We start from the raw sequence: 16,556 nt of genomic DNA on the forward strand, positions 1-16,556 counted from the left end.
TAGTTTCAATTATCTTAAAACCTATGTAAAATTCAGATTTACTAACTACATCTGACAAAACTCCTTACACTAATGTTGATGTCTATTTGGTCCAGAACACTGAATGTTGTTAAACAATGAAACAAGAATTAACTTAACATATTCTGTACCTATCAATGCTGCATATGTACTGTTACGACTTTATTGAAGTAGAATACTCTAGTGAAACAGATCATTTCCAACATTTGATTGTGATCGTTGCTGATAAGAGTTACAATTATACACACCAGGTGCAGTTCTAGTGTACTGTTCTACGTAGTCCCCAACATGAATCTTCTTGCCAATAGGAATGGTGGGGAGAGAACCACGAATTTCTGCTTCCATACGCAGTTGGTCAAATACATCAAGTCCAAAGTAAATCTGGCGAATTGTCACTTTGTGTCCCGTTTGTGGAAATGTTATATCGGCTGTATGGTTGAAAATTCCTCCTGAAATGAGTCATTTTTTAAAGATTTATATAGAAATATGCTCTTATCTCTAATTAATTACTTCACTATATATAATACATAATGTATAAAATATAATTATGTCTACTTATGATTATAGTTTAGTAATAAGAATGTATTAACGACTTAGGAATTCTAATAAACCCAGATGGTGAGAGAGATTTGGAAAATAACAGACAAACAAATAAGTGACATAATATATAGAAATTTTGTGAGTGTGTATTTGAAATCATAAAAAATATGGGTTAAACCAAGTGGTAAAATAGGGAGTGAGATATGGACATGAGTTGGCAGAGTACTACTGCTGCAGTAATGGAATTTCAGACTGATACTATCTTGAAATAAATTTAATATAATTTATTTCTGAGCATACGTTGTTAGGCAGAACACTCGTGGTAAACAGACTGCACTGTATGATTTGAGCTTTCAATACCAAACACTAAAATGTTTATCTACTCAACATATCATTTGGTTACCACCTGGAAACACAAGTGTGAGTTTTACATGTATCAATCATAACTTTCTATTCTGTTGACCATTCAGCATTAAACATTTCAGGTGGCTTTAAAAATTATGAATTTGTCCACTTCTGATATACAATGTCCTTTATCAATGATCAATGTATACAAATCACAGTTATTTCCAAACACAGCCGGCAAAACCTGATGATGGAACATTCTTATCAAGACATATGCCCAAATATGACCATAGATATTTAAGTTTTTGTTGATCATCTACAATACTATAATATTCATCACTATCATTATCATCATTATTCTGTCAGTGTTGAAATCATCTCTATTTGTTTTCATCAATGTTGACATCATAATATTTGTCCCCTTATAGCAAACCTACTAGATGCCCACCTGTAAGTTCATAACCATTGACTGCCTTGCTTACAGGTCGTGCAAACAACCAGCCAATAACTCCACCCAGTACATTCAGGGTTTGCATGTCATAGCCAATGTCTTGGGAAACATGTGACAGCGCTGTGTAGGTCCGCCCATCAGTGGTCACGACATAAGACTGCAGGTCTTGCTGAGATAACTCCTGACCATTCAATGTGCCTATAATCTTTCCATTCACTCTTAGGGGAATCTCTGCAAAGAAAGAATTTCATAATACAGTACCTTCAGCATGTTTATAAGCCAAATTTTTTAAATGATCCAAGATGACTGATGAAGGGCCAGCTATTGTTGTCATGAACAGAGTTGGGTGACATCTTTACTGCGTTGCTATTTACTGGAAGTAAAAATCTGTTTTCCAAACAAAAATATTATGAAGATATCCGTCTTCTGGGTTATTGCGCTGTGTATTATATTATGAACTTTCATAAAATGGGAAATGACAACTTTATTGCAGACTTAACTGAATGCCTAATTCATAGTTCACACATTCCATTTTGAGACTTCTTGACACATTTCAATCATAGGAGCCTTCAGATCATAAATGACAGTCACTGAAATAAATTCAAAAATTTGTACTTATGCTATTACAGAAAACAGGAATAATACCTTCTTTCAAGCAGTTGAATCCATTACCAAAGTAGCCATGCTGACAGATACAGCAGAAACCTCCATTTTGATAGTCGACACAGCTGGCTTTACTATGACAGGTTGTGGCTCCAACAGAACATGTGTCTGTTGTGGTGGCCTCACCTATAAGACAACAAAAATAAAGCTCTTTATCTGTCTCACAACTGCAATTATAGGGAGTGTCAGAAAAATGTTCATAATAACAATGGGAGTAGATAGAACCTCAAAATGAAATTAAAATGTAAAAGGAATGAGGAGGGGGAGGGGGGAGGGGGAGGAGGAGGAGGAGGAGGAGGAGGAGGAGGAGGAGTAGGAGTAGGAGGAGGAGGAGGAGGAGGAGGAGGAGGAGGAGGAGGAGGAGGAGGAGGAGGAGGAGGAGGAGGAGGAGGAGGAGGAGGAGGAGGAGGAGGAGGAGGAGGAGGAGGAGGAGGAAAAGGAGGAGGAGGAGGAGGAGGAGGAGGAGGAGGAGGAGGAGGAGGAGGAGGAGGAGTAAAGATGTAATGTCATGCCTTCACAGTAATGCACCTACTTCCAACCTCCAAATCCGGTGGCATAATATTACCACTGCTGCTTGTCTGCCCAATATGGAATATCCATACTCCATTAACACCAACATTGGACCATCTGAAAATCAGAAGCAGCTTATTACATGCTGTTTTGGATAAGTTTCTATGATGTGCTCTGGATATAAACAAAGAAAAAGATACCACAGTACAATTCAGTCAAGCTATACACACATAAATTCTTTGTCATCTGTTCGTATATCTACCATGAAGATGCTTCTTTACAGGTGAACAGTCTGTCAGTTTGGAGAGATGTTCCAAATAGAAGAAATATATAAATCCCACCAAAACATGTTGATAGCTCAACTTAAAACTGTTTTAGGTAGTCATGTGGCTTGTATACTGATGTGGTAATAAACTAAAGAGTACAATATCAAATATTATTGGGTTAAAAATATTAAATGTGTTATTCAGCTTTATTATATATCACCTGACTATCATTTTCAATCATCAATCATAATAGATGGGCAAAATTTATGAACAGATGAAAATTAACAAATAAAATGAAGCAGTCTGTTCTATGGGTAAGGTTACTTACTGTCTATTTGATCTGTAAAGGTCGTGTGTGAATTTAGCTGATTTTTTGGATACAGGCACAGCATATGAAGTTTCATAGCAATTAACTGGTAGCTTGACCTTCATTCTGACGACTATTCCACCTAACAGCACAGACACAGCCAACGCCTTACTTGAAGTATACAATTAAATTAAAATCCAAAGAACTGAATTTAAGACAAGTCTCCTAAAATAATTCTTTAGTAGTATAAAGTTTATGAATGAATGTTTCATACTTGTCTAGGTTTTGAATCTGGTCAGTTCCAGAACCTCGAAGGGTGTAGAGTCGGCCATCACCTGAGACCAGTCCAGCCTGTGCTCTCGCATCAGGTAGGCCAGATGACTGCCCAGTCCCCTGGATCCATTGGATGCCATTATCTGCATACAGGAACTCAACATATGAGTCTGATCCATCACTTGCTATTACCACTTGGAAAGTATTTACCTGCAGAAATGTATTCTCGCATTATAAATATCCAGTCTTGAAGCAGCAAATGAACAGATGTTCAGTATTTTTCCATTAACCTTTATCCATCACACTGTCAAGCATGTTCCAGCTGCATGTGTCACCCTAGTGTACCAGTAAAGTAGTCATTATTTAGAATAATTTTATGGCAATTCTGGCACTTTAATTTTATTCACTGCTCTATAAAATATTAATTTATGTTTTCCAGCTGAGATTTATTTATAATTATCAACCCTATGAAGGTCACTGTCACCAAGAAATTGTCAAGTACTGGTTACGCATTCAATTATCATAAGTGAGTGAGTCAATATGGTATAAATTTTAATGACTTATATCATCTATTAAGTGTCGGAGGAAGAAGACCAGTTGGAAGACCCAGGAACAGATGGGAGGATGCAGTTCAAATGGATGCCACACTGCTCCTGAGGATTAGAAATTGGAAGAAGGCAGCGGAGGATAGGACTAAATGGAAGAAGAGAATTGAGGAGGCCATGGACCGAATACAGACCGGAGAGCCGTAGAAAAAGAAGAAGATATCATCTATTTAAAATTGACTTTTAAAAGTATACTGAAACGAATTTGGTTTTGATTATGAAATTTTGGTCAAATTTTGTAGAGATAACTATTATATGGTTATCCTATTCAGTCTATACATAACAACTGTCTTCCATCCCTGATGTGACTCTAAAATGTAAATAATAATGTATGCTATTGTTATGGGTTACTTTTATATTAGAGACATTATACTCATAAAATTGTTATGGAATGCTGCCAATTTGATCAGACCTGTGAATGAAGAAAATTAAGTTTATTGATCACTGCAAAGGAGATATACTTCAGACAGAAATTACAGAAGCTAACCATCACATTCATATTTCAGTCACCAGAGGCAGTATCTTGTTAGTTTCCAATCAATTTATTCTTGTTACTGGTTCAATCAAAATTCTAGAAGAAAAATACCTTATCGGCACCCTGATTATGGTACCCAACATCCTTCCAAGTGGCTATGAACAAACTTGTGGCTTCGAAGTAAGCTGCATAACTGAAGGCTTGATGAATTGATTCCGTTGCCCTTTGTAACAATGAAGCATCCTGAGTTTCTCTGGAAAAGAAAAGTATTGCATGCCAAGTAGTCTCGGCATGTGAAGATAATGGATTGACCAAGGGCTTTAGAAATAAAATTTAAAGGATAAAGAGCAATGGAATGGCCCAGAACACAATGATTTAGTCACACACCAGCAGACATTAGAAGAGAGGAAACAGCTGGCTATAAATTAAAAAGTAAATGTAATGTAACTTATTAAAAATGGGCTCACACCAGCAAAGTATATTTTATTTTTCATTTTCATTTTGGTACTTGGAAGTAGGAGCAAGCATGTATCAATATCAATACACTCATGTATCGCCTGTATCATTTGATATTTTCTGTGTTGATAAAATTGGGCTTGGATAATTGGCCAATATTTAACAAGGGACTTGTGGAAGCCCCTACGAGCCCCCTGCAGCATCCCCTTGGTTGTGAAAAGAAGAGAAAAGAGACTTCTTCATCAACCTATACATAATGGTAACAATGCCAGTACGAGAAGAGCCCTATTAAAATATGACAAAAAACCCACTCATTTATTACTAAGAGTTTTTCACACAAAAACATTCCAAACTGTAGTGCAAGGATTCAGGAGTCCAAAAGATGTAATTCATGATTTGCACGAACAATGCCTGTTAGACTTTGGATGGCAGATTTTAATTGGGCTCCGCACAATGGTCATATTTCATTTGCTACTTATCAAAAGTAAATACCTGTAGTAGACAGTACCACTGCCCCTAGTGTCTACATTTGTGTACAGAGGCGCGATGACTGGGTAGTCTAAAGGAAACTGTATGTTAAAGAAGCTCGGAATCTCTGTCAGGAATGACAGCAAACCATTAGAATTCACCTGCAGAAAGAAAAATCACAATGTAATAATCTGATATCTTATTACTCTAAATGTGTTATTTTGTCAGCCATAATACAAATTTAACGTCCTAGACAAAACAGCTGAATATCAAATTAACTGGATGAAAGAAGATACGCGATAAGACTTTGCCAGTACACACCAACAGGTAGGAGAAGAAGAGGTGCATCGCACAAATGAGGTAAGGGCCAATTCTGAGTTAAACCTTGTAAGATTTGAGGTTTTCACAACGGTGAGTATGAAGATTTCTGTCTTCTGGGTTGTTGCGCTGTGTAGTCTGGTCGATGTTAACCAACGTTTCAGAGGTCATACTGCCTCCATCATCAGGGCGATGAAGATTTCTGTCTTCTGGGTTGTTGCGCTGTGTAGTCTGGTCGATGTTAACCAACGTTTCAGAGGTCATACTGCCTCCGTCATCAGAGTATGAAGATTTCTGTCTTCGGTGTTGTTGCGCTGTGTAGTCTGGTCGATGGTTAGCAACGTTTCAGAGGTCATACTGCCTCCGTCATCAGAGTATGAAGATTTCCGTCTTCTGGGTTGTTGCGCTGTGTAGTCTGGTCGATGTTAACCAACGTTTCAGAGGTCATACTGCCTCCGTCATCATCGTCCTGATGACGGAGGCAGTATGACCTCTGAAACTTTGGTTAACATCGACCAGACTACACAGCGCAACAACCCAGAAGACAGAAATCTTCAAGACAAGTACTTGATGATGATGATAGTCATTGAACAAATGAGGTTCAACTCTCGGCAGAGGCAAGAGACTTTCCTCAGATGAGCCTTGAGGCCCATCCAGCCTGTTACCTAAAATATACAGAATGCCACTTTACAGCCCGTGCTGAGATCAAGAAAGGGTAGAGCCACGCATTCACAGACTTATACATCTTCAGAGTGAAGCGCTTAGTGTGCATCAGGGACAACTTCACCTCTTATTAGATGATAAGATTACTAGAGAGTCTACACACGTAGGAACTTTGCAGTGGTTAGCAAATCAGAACAATGAACAGTGTTACACTGTACAGTAACAATGTTAGTGTTTAATTATTCCAGCAGCATTCTTTCTCTATTAGATTCACAGACAGGGCGCTTTTAATAGACGATCAGTCAGCTTCACTCCTACCAGTTTCCAGTAATTAATTTATTGGTAAGTACACGCCAATCTTTCAACTGTAGAGTGTAGGGCTAAAAAATTATAGACCAGTGGCAAACAGAAAATTTTAGATGCCAACTAATTCCTGCTTGACATTTGAGAGTTAGTTTACAGATGTGCAGATGCAGTTCAATTAAATGTGGCTCACCTGCTTCCAGAATATTAGCACCTGAATTATTTTCTTTTGGCCTGTCAAACCAGCTCAACATCCCAGATTTTCTGAATGGGCTAATTCCTCCTCAAATTGATATTTTTTCTGGTGACCCAAATATCTGCCTGACTACCATGTTTTCAAAAATATTTTGAACCCTGGGAGAAGGCATGGGATGAAAGGACAATTATGAATCATAAACTAGAAGGGATGTGGGATCACGCACAGGTCCAAATCAGTAGGGGCACAGATGATATGGTGTAAGGGGCTCAGCCATGACCAGGCCCCAAGCTTGGGAAACCTTTATCTGCCTTCAGGCAGCTCAAATTTAACTGTAAATTAGCAAAATCAAATATTTGATCTGAATGACTCTTTATGTGTGCTCAAAATTGTTCATAATTGCGCCAATGTTGCCACAGTAGTTAAACAAATAAATCTCTTCAAAACCAGAGCATTAACAATGTAATCTATTGGACTGACCTTGACACATTTGAACCCTATGGGCATTTGAGATAACCTCTATAAAAGACCTTAATGAAAACAGGAAGATAAGCTAAGTACAAGTCTAGCCTTGTTTATCGAGTGCATTAATTTGTAAATAATTCATTCTGTGATTACATTCAAAGGAGAATATCACAAATGAGTAATCTGCTAAGTTACAACACACACAGAAACCAAATTTTAAGTGAAATAAGCATATAAGAAGGTCTAATATTGAGTGCATGGCATCAATGTTACTACCAGTATTCACAACACTAGTTGGATGTTAACAAACCTCTATGGTGCTCAACGTGGAAATCCCATTTTTATTTCTAGTCTGCTTTAACCCCAAACAGTTTATTTTAGAAACAATATGTTCGTGTAAAGGTTTCTGGTGAAACGTATACTTAGAATTCAGAAGATCATGTACTACGCGTACACAGCGTATTCGACAGTAAGATCTTCTACCTACACTCCATCTCTGGGATAAATCTGGGAATATATTCCACTTAAGGAAACATTGTCTGTGACAATAAAACTTTGACTTTGTTCGCCACTGACATATATGAAAATGTGAAATTCATTGAACATTTACATAATATCAGGTATAATACCTGTGACTAACAACGAGCACAAATTTCTGTAACTTTTGGAAAACCAACAGTTACAACCTTTTAATTATTGTCTACGTCCTCGCTTGGATCACAATAGGTACTGGAAAACTAGCCCATTCATATTAGGTTAGGTTAGGTTGGGTTGGGTTAGGTTGGGTTAGGTTAGGTTAGGTTAGGTTAGGTTAGGTTAGGTTAGGTTAGGTTAGGTCGAAGGAGTTACTGGTGCTCTGTCTGTCCAATGTGTCTGCCTTGAACTGAAGGAGTTTCCTTCATGCCTTGATTCATGGGAAGATATGGATTCTCAGTTGGCACCATCATTGAGTCTAATACTGTTGCTTCTTGCAATAATGCTGAGGCAGACGGAAGAGAATCTGCAAAGATGGCGACATGACAATTTGAAGAGGTACAGCACTACATTGTCAACTATATGAAAAATTAAAAATCTTGTACGACTGTCGATTGAATGAACAGATTCCTGGTGATTCAAATGCAGCAGTTCAGGTTTGCACTGACGCACTCTCATTTACGATCACCAAAATATCATCCCAGACTGAAGTGGCCTTCCTGTATTTATGCATAAGTAGCCTTTTATTAGCTTAAAAATCAGGCCTGATACCGTCGTTAAACAAATGAATAAAATCAAATAAAATAAATGTTTAGTTTCACACCAGGGCACCGGCACTGCCAATCAAAGAGCACTTTTAAATCATCGTACGCTGTTAAACGATCACTGAGATTCAAAAGTGGCGTACGTTATTACAGTTTGAGCCGAATAATCGAGAAACAAAGGAATATCAGTTGAACTCTAAAAGTTCCCTTAGGATTGACTGTATTACCTACTTGTGTCCTGAAGTAACTTAGTTGATGTCAAAAGAAGTTAACTCCAAGATTTTCCTTCTATGAATCACAACGCGAAATATGGACTATTCCGAAAATAACGAGCTCCATGGAAAATATTTCGTCTTGAGGGACTAGTCAAGAAATTTCCCGTCTTTTACGTTACCCTAAGGTTCATTACCAAGTTTTCAAGGCATCCCTGAGCCAGGCGTATCTAATTCAAATTTCCCAAACATTAATTTTAATATTACCCTCCCATCTACGTCTAGGTTTTCCTAGTGGTTTTTTCCCTTCAGACTTGCCAACCCCCGCCCATCCGACAGTCCATGGCGTCATGCAACTTGCATTTCTAGAGCTTCGATATTCCCCGTAGTAAAGGAGACCATGAAAATGATTTCGCTTTGAGCCTGTCTTGCACGAAGGACTTCAAAGCGACTGATTTAGAACTGCGGGGGCGGTCTCCTCCCTCACTTCGGTCTGTGCCGGCCCGACACTGTTCCTAATTAAAGAGGATCAGGCATTTGGTTGCAAGCGGGGAAGTTCTTTGTCACATGCGACAACTCCAGACGAGGCATTGAGGGCTGAACTCTGCGGAGCTGGGAACGGGGGTGTTGGACTGAGGACGTGGGAAAATCAGAGCGTTCGGGGAATTATGATCTCTGAAGCACCACCAGGCCAGAATCTTCCTTTTATCTGCCTAATAAAAAAATTCGCCTGTCAAAAATGCTGTAAATTAAGGGTGTTTCGGAGGAATATTTAGTAGCAAAACAGACGAAATACACAATTTATAATCGCGACCATTTATTTTTCGTTCGTCGAATTAAACAGGTCGAGCAGCGTGAGAAATTCATGAAATGAGTTACATGGACGAGACAACTTGGAAAATAATGGAATTTCGAAGTTATTTATTATTTACCATCGCCAAGTGAATCTTGCACTAAGTGACAGCTCTGGACTCCTTTACGTCTCGAGTGCAAGGCGAGGCGTTATCCGCTTTCATTAATGAGACAGGCGTTTTTGAGGCGAATACTTGTGACACCGGAAGAATCTTCCCCGCTGTGGTGCGTGTTCCGCGACTGCGATCCGCCACACACAATGTGATCTGTTTCTACGTATCCAGCATCTTCGACATTTCAGAGTTTTCTTTCTTCAAGTCACGTTTTCGGTAAATTCGCTCACTTATTATAACTTCTACTAAACTCTCTGGTATCAAAGGACGAAAAAATCAAATACCGGCAATAGCAAACATCTCGGCTTTACCGGGTCCTGTTTCCAGTCTGTTATCCTCCCACCTGCTCGTTCTTACAGTGGCCGCGTTCCTGAAGGTGTTGTTGCTGACATTATCACCGCTCTGTGATAGGTCAGTCTGACGGTGACGAATTCCTGCACCGGTAACGTTCGTCCTCCTCAATCCCGTCTCGATTTTGGGCACGAAATTGCCTAGCCGGAAGTTGACATCTCATCCGAACAAACAAGGAGACGGTATCAGTGTGGCAAAGAGATGAATGGCGAACTTCACCACCTTCAAGGGCTGCAAGCCACGTGCGTGCCTGACAGGGGATAAACTCAACAGCTGGTTCAGTCGAAATGGTGAAGGCACAGCGTAGTTGATTGGTTCGCTGTTTGGGGTCTAAGCAGCTTAAAACCCACATGAGGTCGCCAGCCACACATCGCGAAGAGACGTCAGGAAAACCTGACAGCATTTGACACAGATGCATATCAACACTGATGGTCAAAGGACGACTGGGGACTGTGCCAGGAAATCTCCGGGTTCGATTCTGGAGATATGATATTCTGTCCTACAGTTTTCGTGATTTTCCTCAGTAAGCCTTTTGGCAAATTCTGGAATTTTGCCTAAAACAGATTAGAACCGTTTCCTTCCAAGTCATTGCTCAAAGTAATTACGTCACCCTGAACATCTGAAAAGTAATAACAACACTTCATAAATCTCTCTTTCGCTCGATTATGAAAACAACAAATTCATACAAAATTTAGACCGAGACAGGAGACTACCCACCACGCTTTGAGAAATATGTTGTAAAGACACGAATTAGATTTAATCAGATTGAATCCAGTCATGATGAACCATCACGTGTTTGTCATGTAGGAGGGTAATTTCAAAACAAAGAGGCCACACGAAGCTCTGTACCTCACGCCCCTGTCTTGCACCTCCCGTGTCTTCTGAATTACAATAAAGAATTTGGTTTATGAACATCGAAGACGTAGAATTATAATACGAGTTAAATTTCGTCCTGTGTTATCGCGTATTACAACGAATACTTTAAAGTTTGCTAAGAAGAGGGTGCAGTCAAGCACTGACAGAGACGTGGACGTGCTTGCCCCTTCAACAGCGCCATCATGCCTTCTGTGTGGTCCACAGACAGTCGGATGCTGTCGAATTAGAAACTGGGCGTGCGAGCACAGAACAGATGAAATACGAGAAGCGTGCAGAAAAGTGCGTGACAGTGAGCGTCACACAGCACAATCACGAGGGTGATGAAATCAAGGAGGACAAGATGTACGGGACGTGTAGCACGCATGAGTTAGATGAGTAATGCGTTCACCGTTCTAGTCGGAAAAAAAGGGAAGAAGCCACTTGAGACAACTGGCAATGAATCGCGTGTGAGGGTGCGAACTGCAGTCCAGTGACACGGAACCTCGCGGGCGATTTCACAGGGCCAGATATTGAACATTGCTGGCAGCGAATCTTTGGTCCCACACGGACAATATCGGACCGAGTGATGGCGCTGTTTGGATTTACAACTGAGCCTACTGCCAGGAGAGAAATACACGACACGTGACATTAAAAGTGGTTCGAACTTACATATATGGTGTTGTACGTCTCGCCGTAGAACACGATCGGTACTTGGAGCGTTATCTCAGGACTAGAAGCTTCATCCTGGTCGCGAGGTAGCAGCTGGTCGTTTCGGAACCCGCTGGGGTACAGCAATTCCCGCGGGATGGCACAACACAGAGACACGCACAACGCAACACAGAGCGAAATCACGAGAGGCATCTTCTGGGCTCCCCACACGCGCCTTCTGCACAGTCAACTGTCTCCAGACTCCGCTCCACCCACCACACAGAGCGCTCGCTCTGCTGGGGCACTGGCGCGCAAGTGATGGATGTAGTCCGCACTCACTCGCCATTCGTTTGAGCGCCCTGACCAGATTGAAAGCAGAATGAATTCGGGAAGTTCTGACTTCCGGTTTGCCATCTGAAGACGTAAACGGCATGTTCGCTCTTGCATCTTACACGGGCGTCGGACTCCGTCTCTCGCCAAATTGAATAACAAATATCGATGGCATCTGGGAGCAAAGTGCTGAGAATAATATCAGTACTTGAGGGATGAGAAGAGCAGAGAAATTTCCGCAATGAGGAACTTCACAATTCTTAGTATTCGCCAAATAATATTACAGAAATTAATTCAGCGAGGTTGAGATGGGTGTGACGTGTAGAAAGAGCGGCAAATTAAAAAAAAATGTTGGCCGAGAAACTTGAAAGAAAGAGACTACTCGCAAGACCTAGTCGTAGATGAGGGGACAGCATGAAAATAAAAAAAGTCTCCATAAATAGGGTATGATCTGGATTCTGTAAGCTCAGAGTTCGGTCCTGTGACGACGGTAATGAACCTTCAGGCTCTGTCACAAAATGTCTTAACGAGCTGAGCAACTGGCAGCGTTTCAGGCAATCTCCTGCGCCACCGAGTTACTCCGCGTGACCCGAAGATTCATCACCCTGTTCACAAAAGCCCGCCTCCAGTCCACACAATTTCTAAGACCTTTTTAAACGTTACCCTGTTATCTATTCCCAGGTTATTCGACCTCTCTATTTCCGACGCCTGAACAAAGCAGCTACAGATAAAACTGCATATGAAATTGGATTTTGGTTAAAATTGGCCAACTCTAATGCAGCTTACAAGGTCGTCGGAATATAATCTTGCAAAAAGCCCTGAACTAATGCCGTGACTCTAATCATTGCCCTTCTAATGTCTGCATCCACTGTTTGATCCCTTTTCGCGCATGGTCTCTTACTGTTACCACAAAACCGTCACTAACCACATTTCTGATAAGTAGGTCTGCAGTGTTAAAGTTGAGACAGGTCACTACAATAACAAGTCAATTCTGTGTAATTACATCATGTTCTTTGTACATGTAAGTGTAATTAATATCTGTAACTCGGAGTCTGAGTAATATCCACGCTGTAAAGTATTTCCTTAAGTGCCTTGACGTCTTCTCTGAAACCTTAATATTTATAAATTCCAACAAAATAAAACAGTATAACAAATTCTTCTCGGGCTACCACGCCTTTTAAGGTGGCTTAATGAAGAAAAGACCAATGTTTCGAGAACCATCTTCGTCCTCAGGGTACTGTAGTTGTATGAGTTCCAGGAGATGGATCTTTATTATACTTAGTCGCCGTGAAAGCTTCAGATCGTACAAAATAAAACAGTTTCTTGGAAAAAGACAGCTGAAGAGTCCTGTATATGTTTCATCGTCTCTGACATCTTCAGAAGGTTACGCTTTGAATCCGAACGAGAGAGAGAGAGAGAGAGAGAGAGAGAGAGAGAGAGAGAGAGTCTAGATGAAATTTGGGGGATTGGGAACAGCGAAAAACACCGCTTTTTAACTGGAGTGGGGGTGAGAATACATTTTCATTTGCAGCTACGGAGGTCCCCAGGCAGTGCCAGTTTGTCCACCCGGTAGAAGCAGGGTCTTCTCACTGCGTTCGTGCAGTTTTGAATTTCGATATTCGTCTTGGGAGGACGGCGAGTGCCTGAGATAAGCCTCGGTTCTGTTACACCGTTACCTGGCGTTAATCTGAGAAACAGTGGAAAGACATTTACTCCTCGCCACCTCGTTCGAACGCTCCAGACAACGGGATATCGCGAATCAGAAAGAAGACCAAGTATCTGACTGACGTTTACCCGGTTTTCCTCAGGAATTTAGTGAATAATCTGGGGCAGGACGACGTCGGCCTATTGGCTCCACATACGCTCAGACACACGTCTGGACTGGCTAGTCACATTCCACTTTTAATTTATGATCGGCTCTGTATTAATGTTATCCACTGATACAGTTTCGTCAAAAGCAAGAGACAGCCTGGCTGCAGTACGACGGCATCTGAATGCTTGTCCACCCGCCAGGAGGAAACACTCGCTGCACTGCTGCTTCTCCTAGGTCCAGGACATCTTCAGGACTGCGGCCCGTGGTATGACGTCACACAGGGCATGATACCCCAGACAGTGATGGGGCCAGCTTCGCTGAATTACTTGCCATAAAACTGAGGGGGAACTTTATTTATTTAGCGGTCTTCTGAGTTGTTTCGCCGTGAAGTCTTCTGGTATCAAGACAGCGTCTCCGAAGAACATGATTCCCCTATCTTCAGGGTGAAAGCAGAATGAACCCAGAGTACCACCATCGAAACTCGTGTGTGTCTTGGTTTTATAGATCCAGACGGACAGACTGGTTTGCGTCAAACTTTGCACGATATTCCTTGAAGCCAGGAAGAGATTTCGGAAGATCGAAACTCAGAAGAACATTTTTATTAGACTCACTAGCTTATTTGGTAATCCAAATTCAATGACAATATTATATAGCACTTCTCTCTTAACCGAGTTATAGGATTTTTTGAAATCTGTAAATAACTGATGTACGGTCCCACCGAACTCTCTCTTTTTCTCTAGTATCTGACGAATTCAAAAGATCTGATCAATTGTTAATCTGTTTCGTCTGAACCCACACTGATGATCCCCAATAATTTCATTCGCATATGGAGTTAATCTTACCAAAAACTAATAAAATAAAAATTATACATCTCAAAGGCATCCATATTTTACGTCATTAGGCAATATTTTGTACGATGCGCCGATTTTCAGTAAAACACAAAGTCAGAATTGAAGGTCGAGAAAAGTTGGTGTTATAAAAACCTGAACCATTGAAAACTAAATTTCCATTTCTCAATTCCGTGCCCAAACTGGTCAGCACCAAATGTAATGCAAAACCGTTGAACAATTTTGGAGATGAAATGTGGGCGGAACGAGCAAAGTCAAGGCACTCATCATTATGCGTTCATTTTATGTGCTTTATGCAAGGGTATTATAATTTAAACACAGACTCCGCATAGCGAAATTTTCAACACGGGCCACGGTAATTCTTATCGGAACCCCTTCAAGCGAACTCTGAAGAAATGCCACTCTTGATGTGAACTGTGTGTTTGTCTTTCTTTGACATTAGCTGTACCGGAGTTCAGAGTCCATGGCTGTAAGCTACTTTTGTAAACGGGGAGGGAATCTCGTACATCTTCCAACGTTGCCATCTCTCAGTTTCCTCAGCCTGTAGAAAAAAAATAATCCTACGACTTCTGATGCTATTTTTGAGGGCGATTATTCCCTCTGAGCTCCCTACCCTATCAACAGAGTCGCATATTTCCCGAGATTCTTTTTATTCCAGTCTCCTCCATGAGTTTTTACTCGTCTTGTTTTAGTCTTTGAAATAATTGACCAACTACAGCCTGTACAAGAAAACGTCAACACTTTCTAAGTGCCCAGAAAGTGTTTGTGAATATCCACTCAGTTCACTGAAGAATTAAAAAGAAAATATTTATTCTACAGATACCAAACTGAACTACAAGCCGTTAGGTAACCTAATGTCTTTTTTCTGTAATTTAATATTCTTGTGGCGCCATAACTCAGAAGAACAACATTACCATAATGCCTTCTTTGTTTCTGTAAGAACTCGGCGTGGTTTTATAACTTCTAATTAAATATAACAGTTGGGATTTACGTAATCAACATACTCGGAGCAGGAGAGACGACGTTACGATGGCATTGCCGAGTCTACGGAATCAAGAAGTAGGAGTTTGGGGGATCCTCCAATGGCATGACCTCCGTACCAAACGTCATGTAAAATCCTTCAGTCGTTCTGGACAAGGAGATCAGAACTGATGCCGTCATAAGTCGTTGCGAGGAATCTTGGGTAATGGCATCACGCTGGATCCATCCTCCCAGCTCACACATTTAAACGTTCGTCACGTTCTACTACCGACTTCAGGAAATTAACTACCACGCATATGGACTGGCCTCAAATGCAATATTCCACATGTCAAATTGTATGCAAATCCGTTCAGTCGTTCCCGATTTATTGCGTGACAGAATGTGATCTTGAAGACCACTGATGTACCCGATCTGGGGAAAAACTCGCGACATGCAGACGAAAAAGTAAATTTTTTTTAAAAAAAAACATGGAAAGGGTTGAAATATGAACGAAAATATAATCGATTTACCACGGAGGTATCGATCGTTTCAGTTAATCTCGATTCACTCTTTCACAGTTGGCGTCAGGAGCCACCTCCCTAAGGACAATATTCGCTGGCGATGCGCACTCAGCTTCTGTGATGGAACACGTGGTCACCGAGTTGCGGGCTTATCTAATCGGTAGGGGAAGCCACGTCAGTTCGCGTCCGACGCCGTGGCGCTTCGAACCTCGGCCTGTGACGTCATGCTCCGTCCGTTAACATTCCTTAAAACTTTACGGAAAAGTATTTCATAACTGCCACTACTGATCATGTTTTGTGGTATTTTCGGAAATCGGGTGGGGGGGGGGGGAGACCTGAATAAGACACATAATTAGTGAACACGAACGAAGTTTATTACTTGCGTGATATTCTGTACAAGATCTGAAGTCATCAGATGATTATTAACAGTTCGGAGGAATGTGATAACGATTCACTGCTTGTGTGCTGTTTTATTTCAGAAGTTCGTGAACCA

General features: G+C 40.9%; 1 protein-coding gene across 1 annotated transcript in view; it reads right to left on the minus strand.

Annotated features, from left to right (window-relative positions):
* The window catches only part of Ndg (Nidogen), a 31,052-nt gene extending 19,144 nt beyond the window's left edge, over positions 1-11,908 (minus strand). Inside the window, exons 1-8 of the mRNA XM_022073428.2 lie at positions 11,613-11,908; positions 5,402-5,538; positions 4,565-4,706; positions 3,375-3,583; positions 2,550-2,644; positions 2,000-2,143; positions 1,352-1,585; positions 267-467 (exon numbers count right to left, since the gene is read on the minus strand). Coding sequence (XP_021929120.1) covers positions 267-467; positions 1,352-1,585; positions 2,000-2,143; positions 2,550-2,644; positions 3,375-3,583; positions 4,565-4,706; positions 5,402-5,538; positions 11,613-11,804 — 1,354 coding nt within the window. The 5' untranslated portion in view covers positions 11,805-11,908. The remainder of the gene's footprint in view (positions 1-266; positions 468-1,351; positions 1,586-1,999; positions 2,144-2,549; positions 2,645-3,374; positions 3,584-4,564; positions 4,707-5,401; positions 5,539-11,612) is intronic.
* Positions 11,909-16,556: the final 4,648 nt, after the last annotated feature.

Source organism: Zootermopsis nevadensis, unplaced genomic scaffold (assembly GCF_977971745.1).
Source record: "Zootermopsis nevadensis isolate Lab colony 2312 unplaced genomic scaffold, Znev_1.0 Znev_ptg000020l, whole genome shotgun sequence".
Taxonomy (NCBI): Eukaryota; Metazoa; Arthropoda; class Insecta; order Blattodea; family Termopsidae; genus Zootermopsis; species Zootermopsis nevadensis.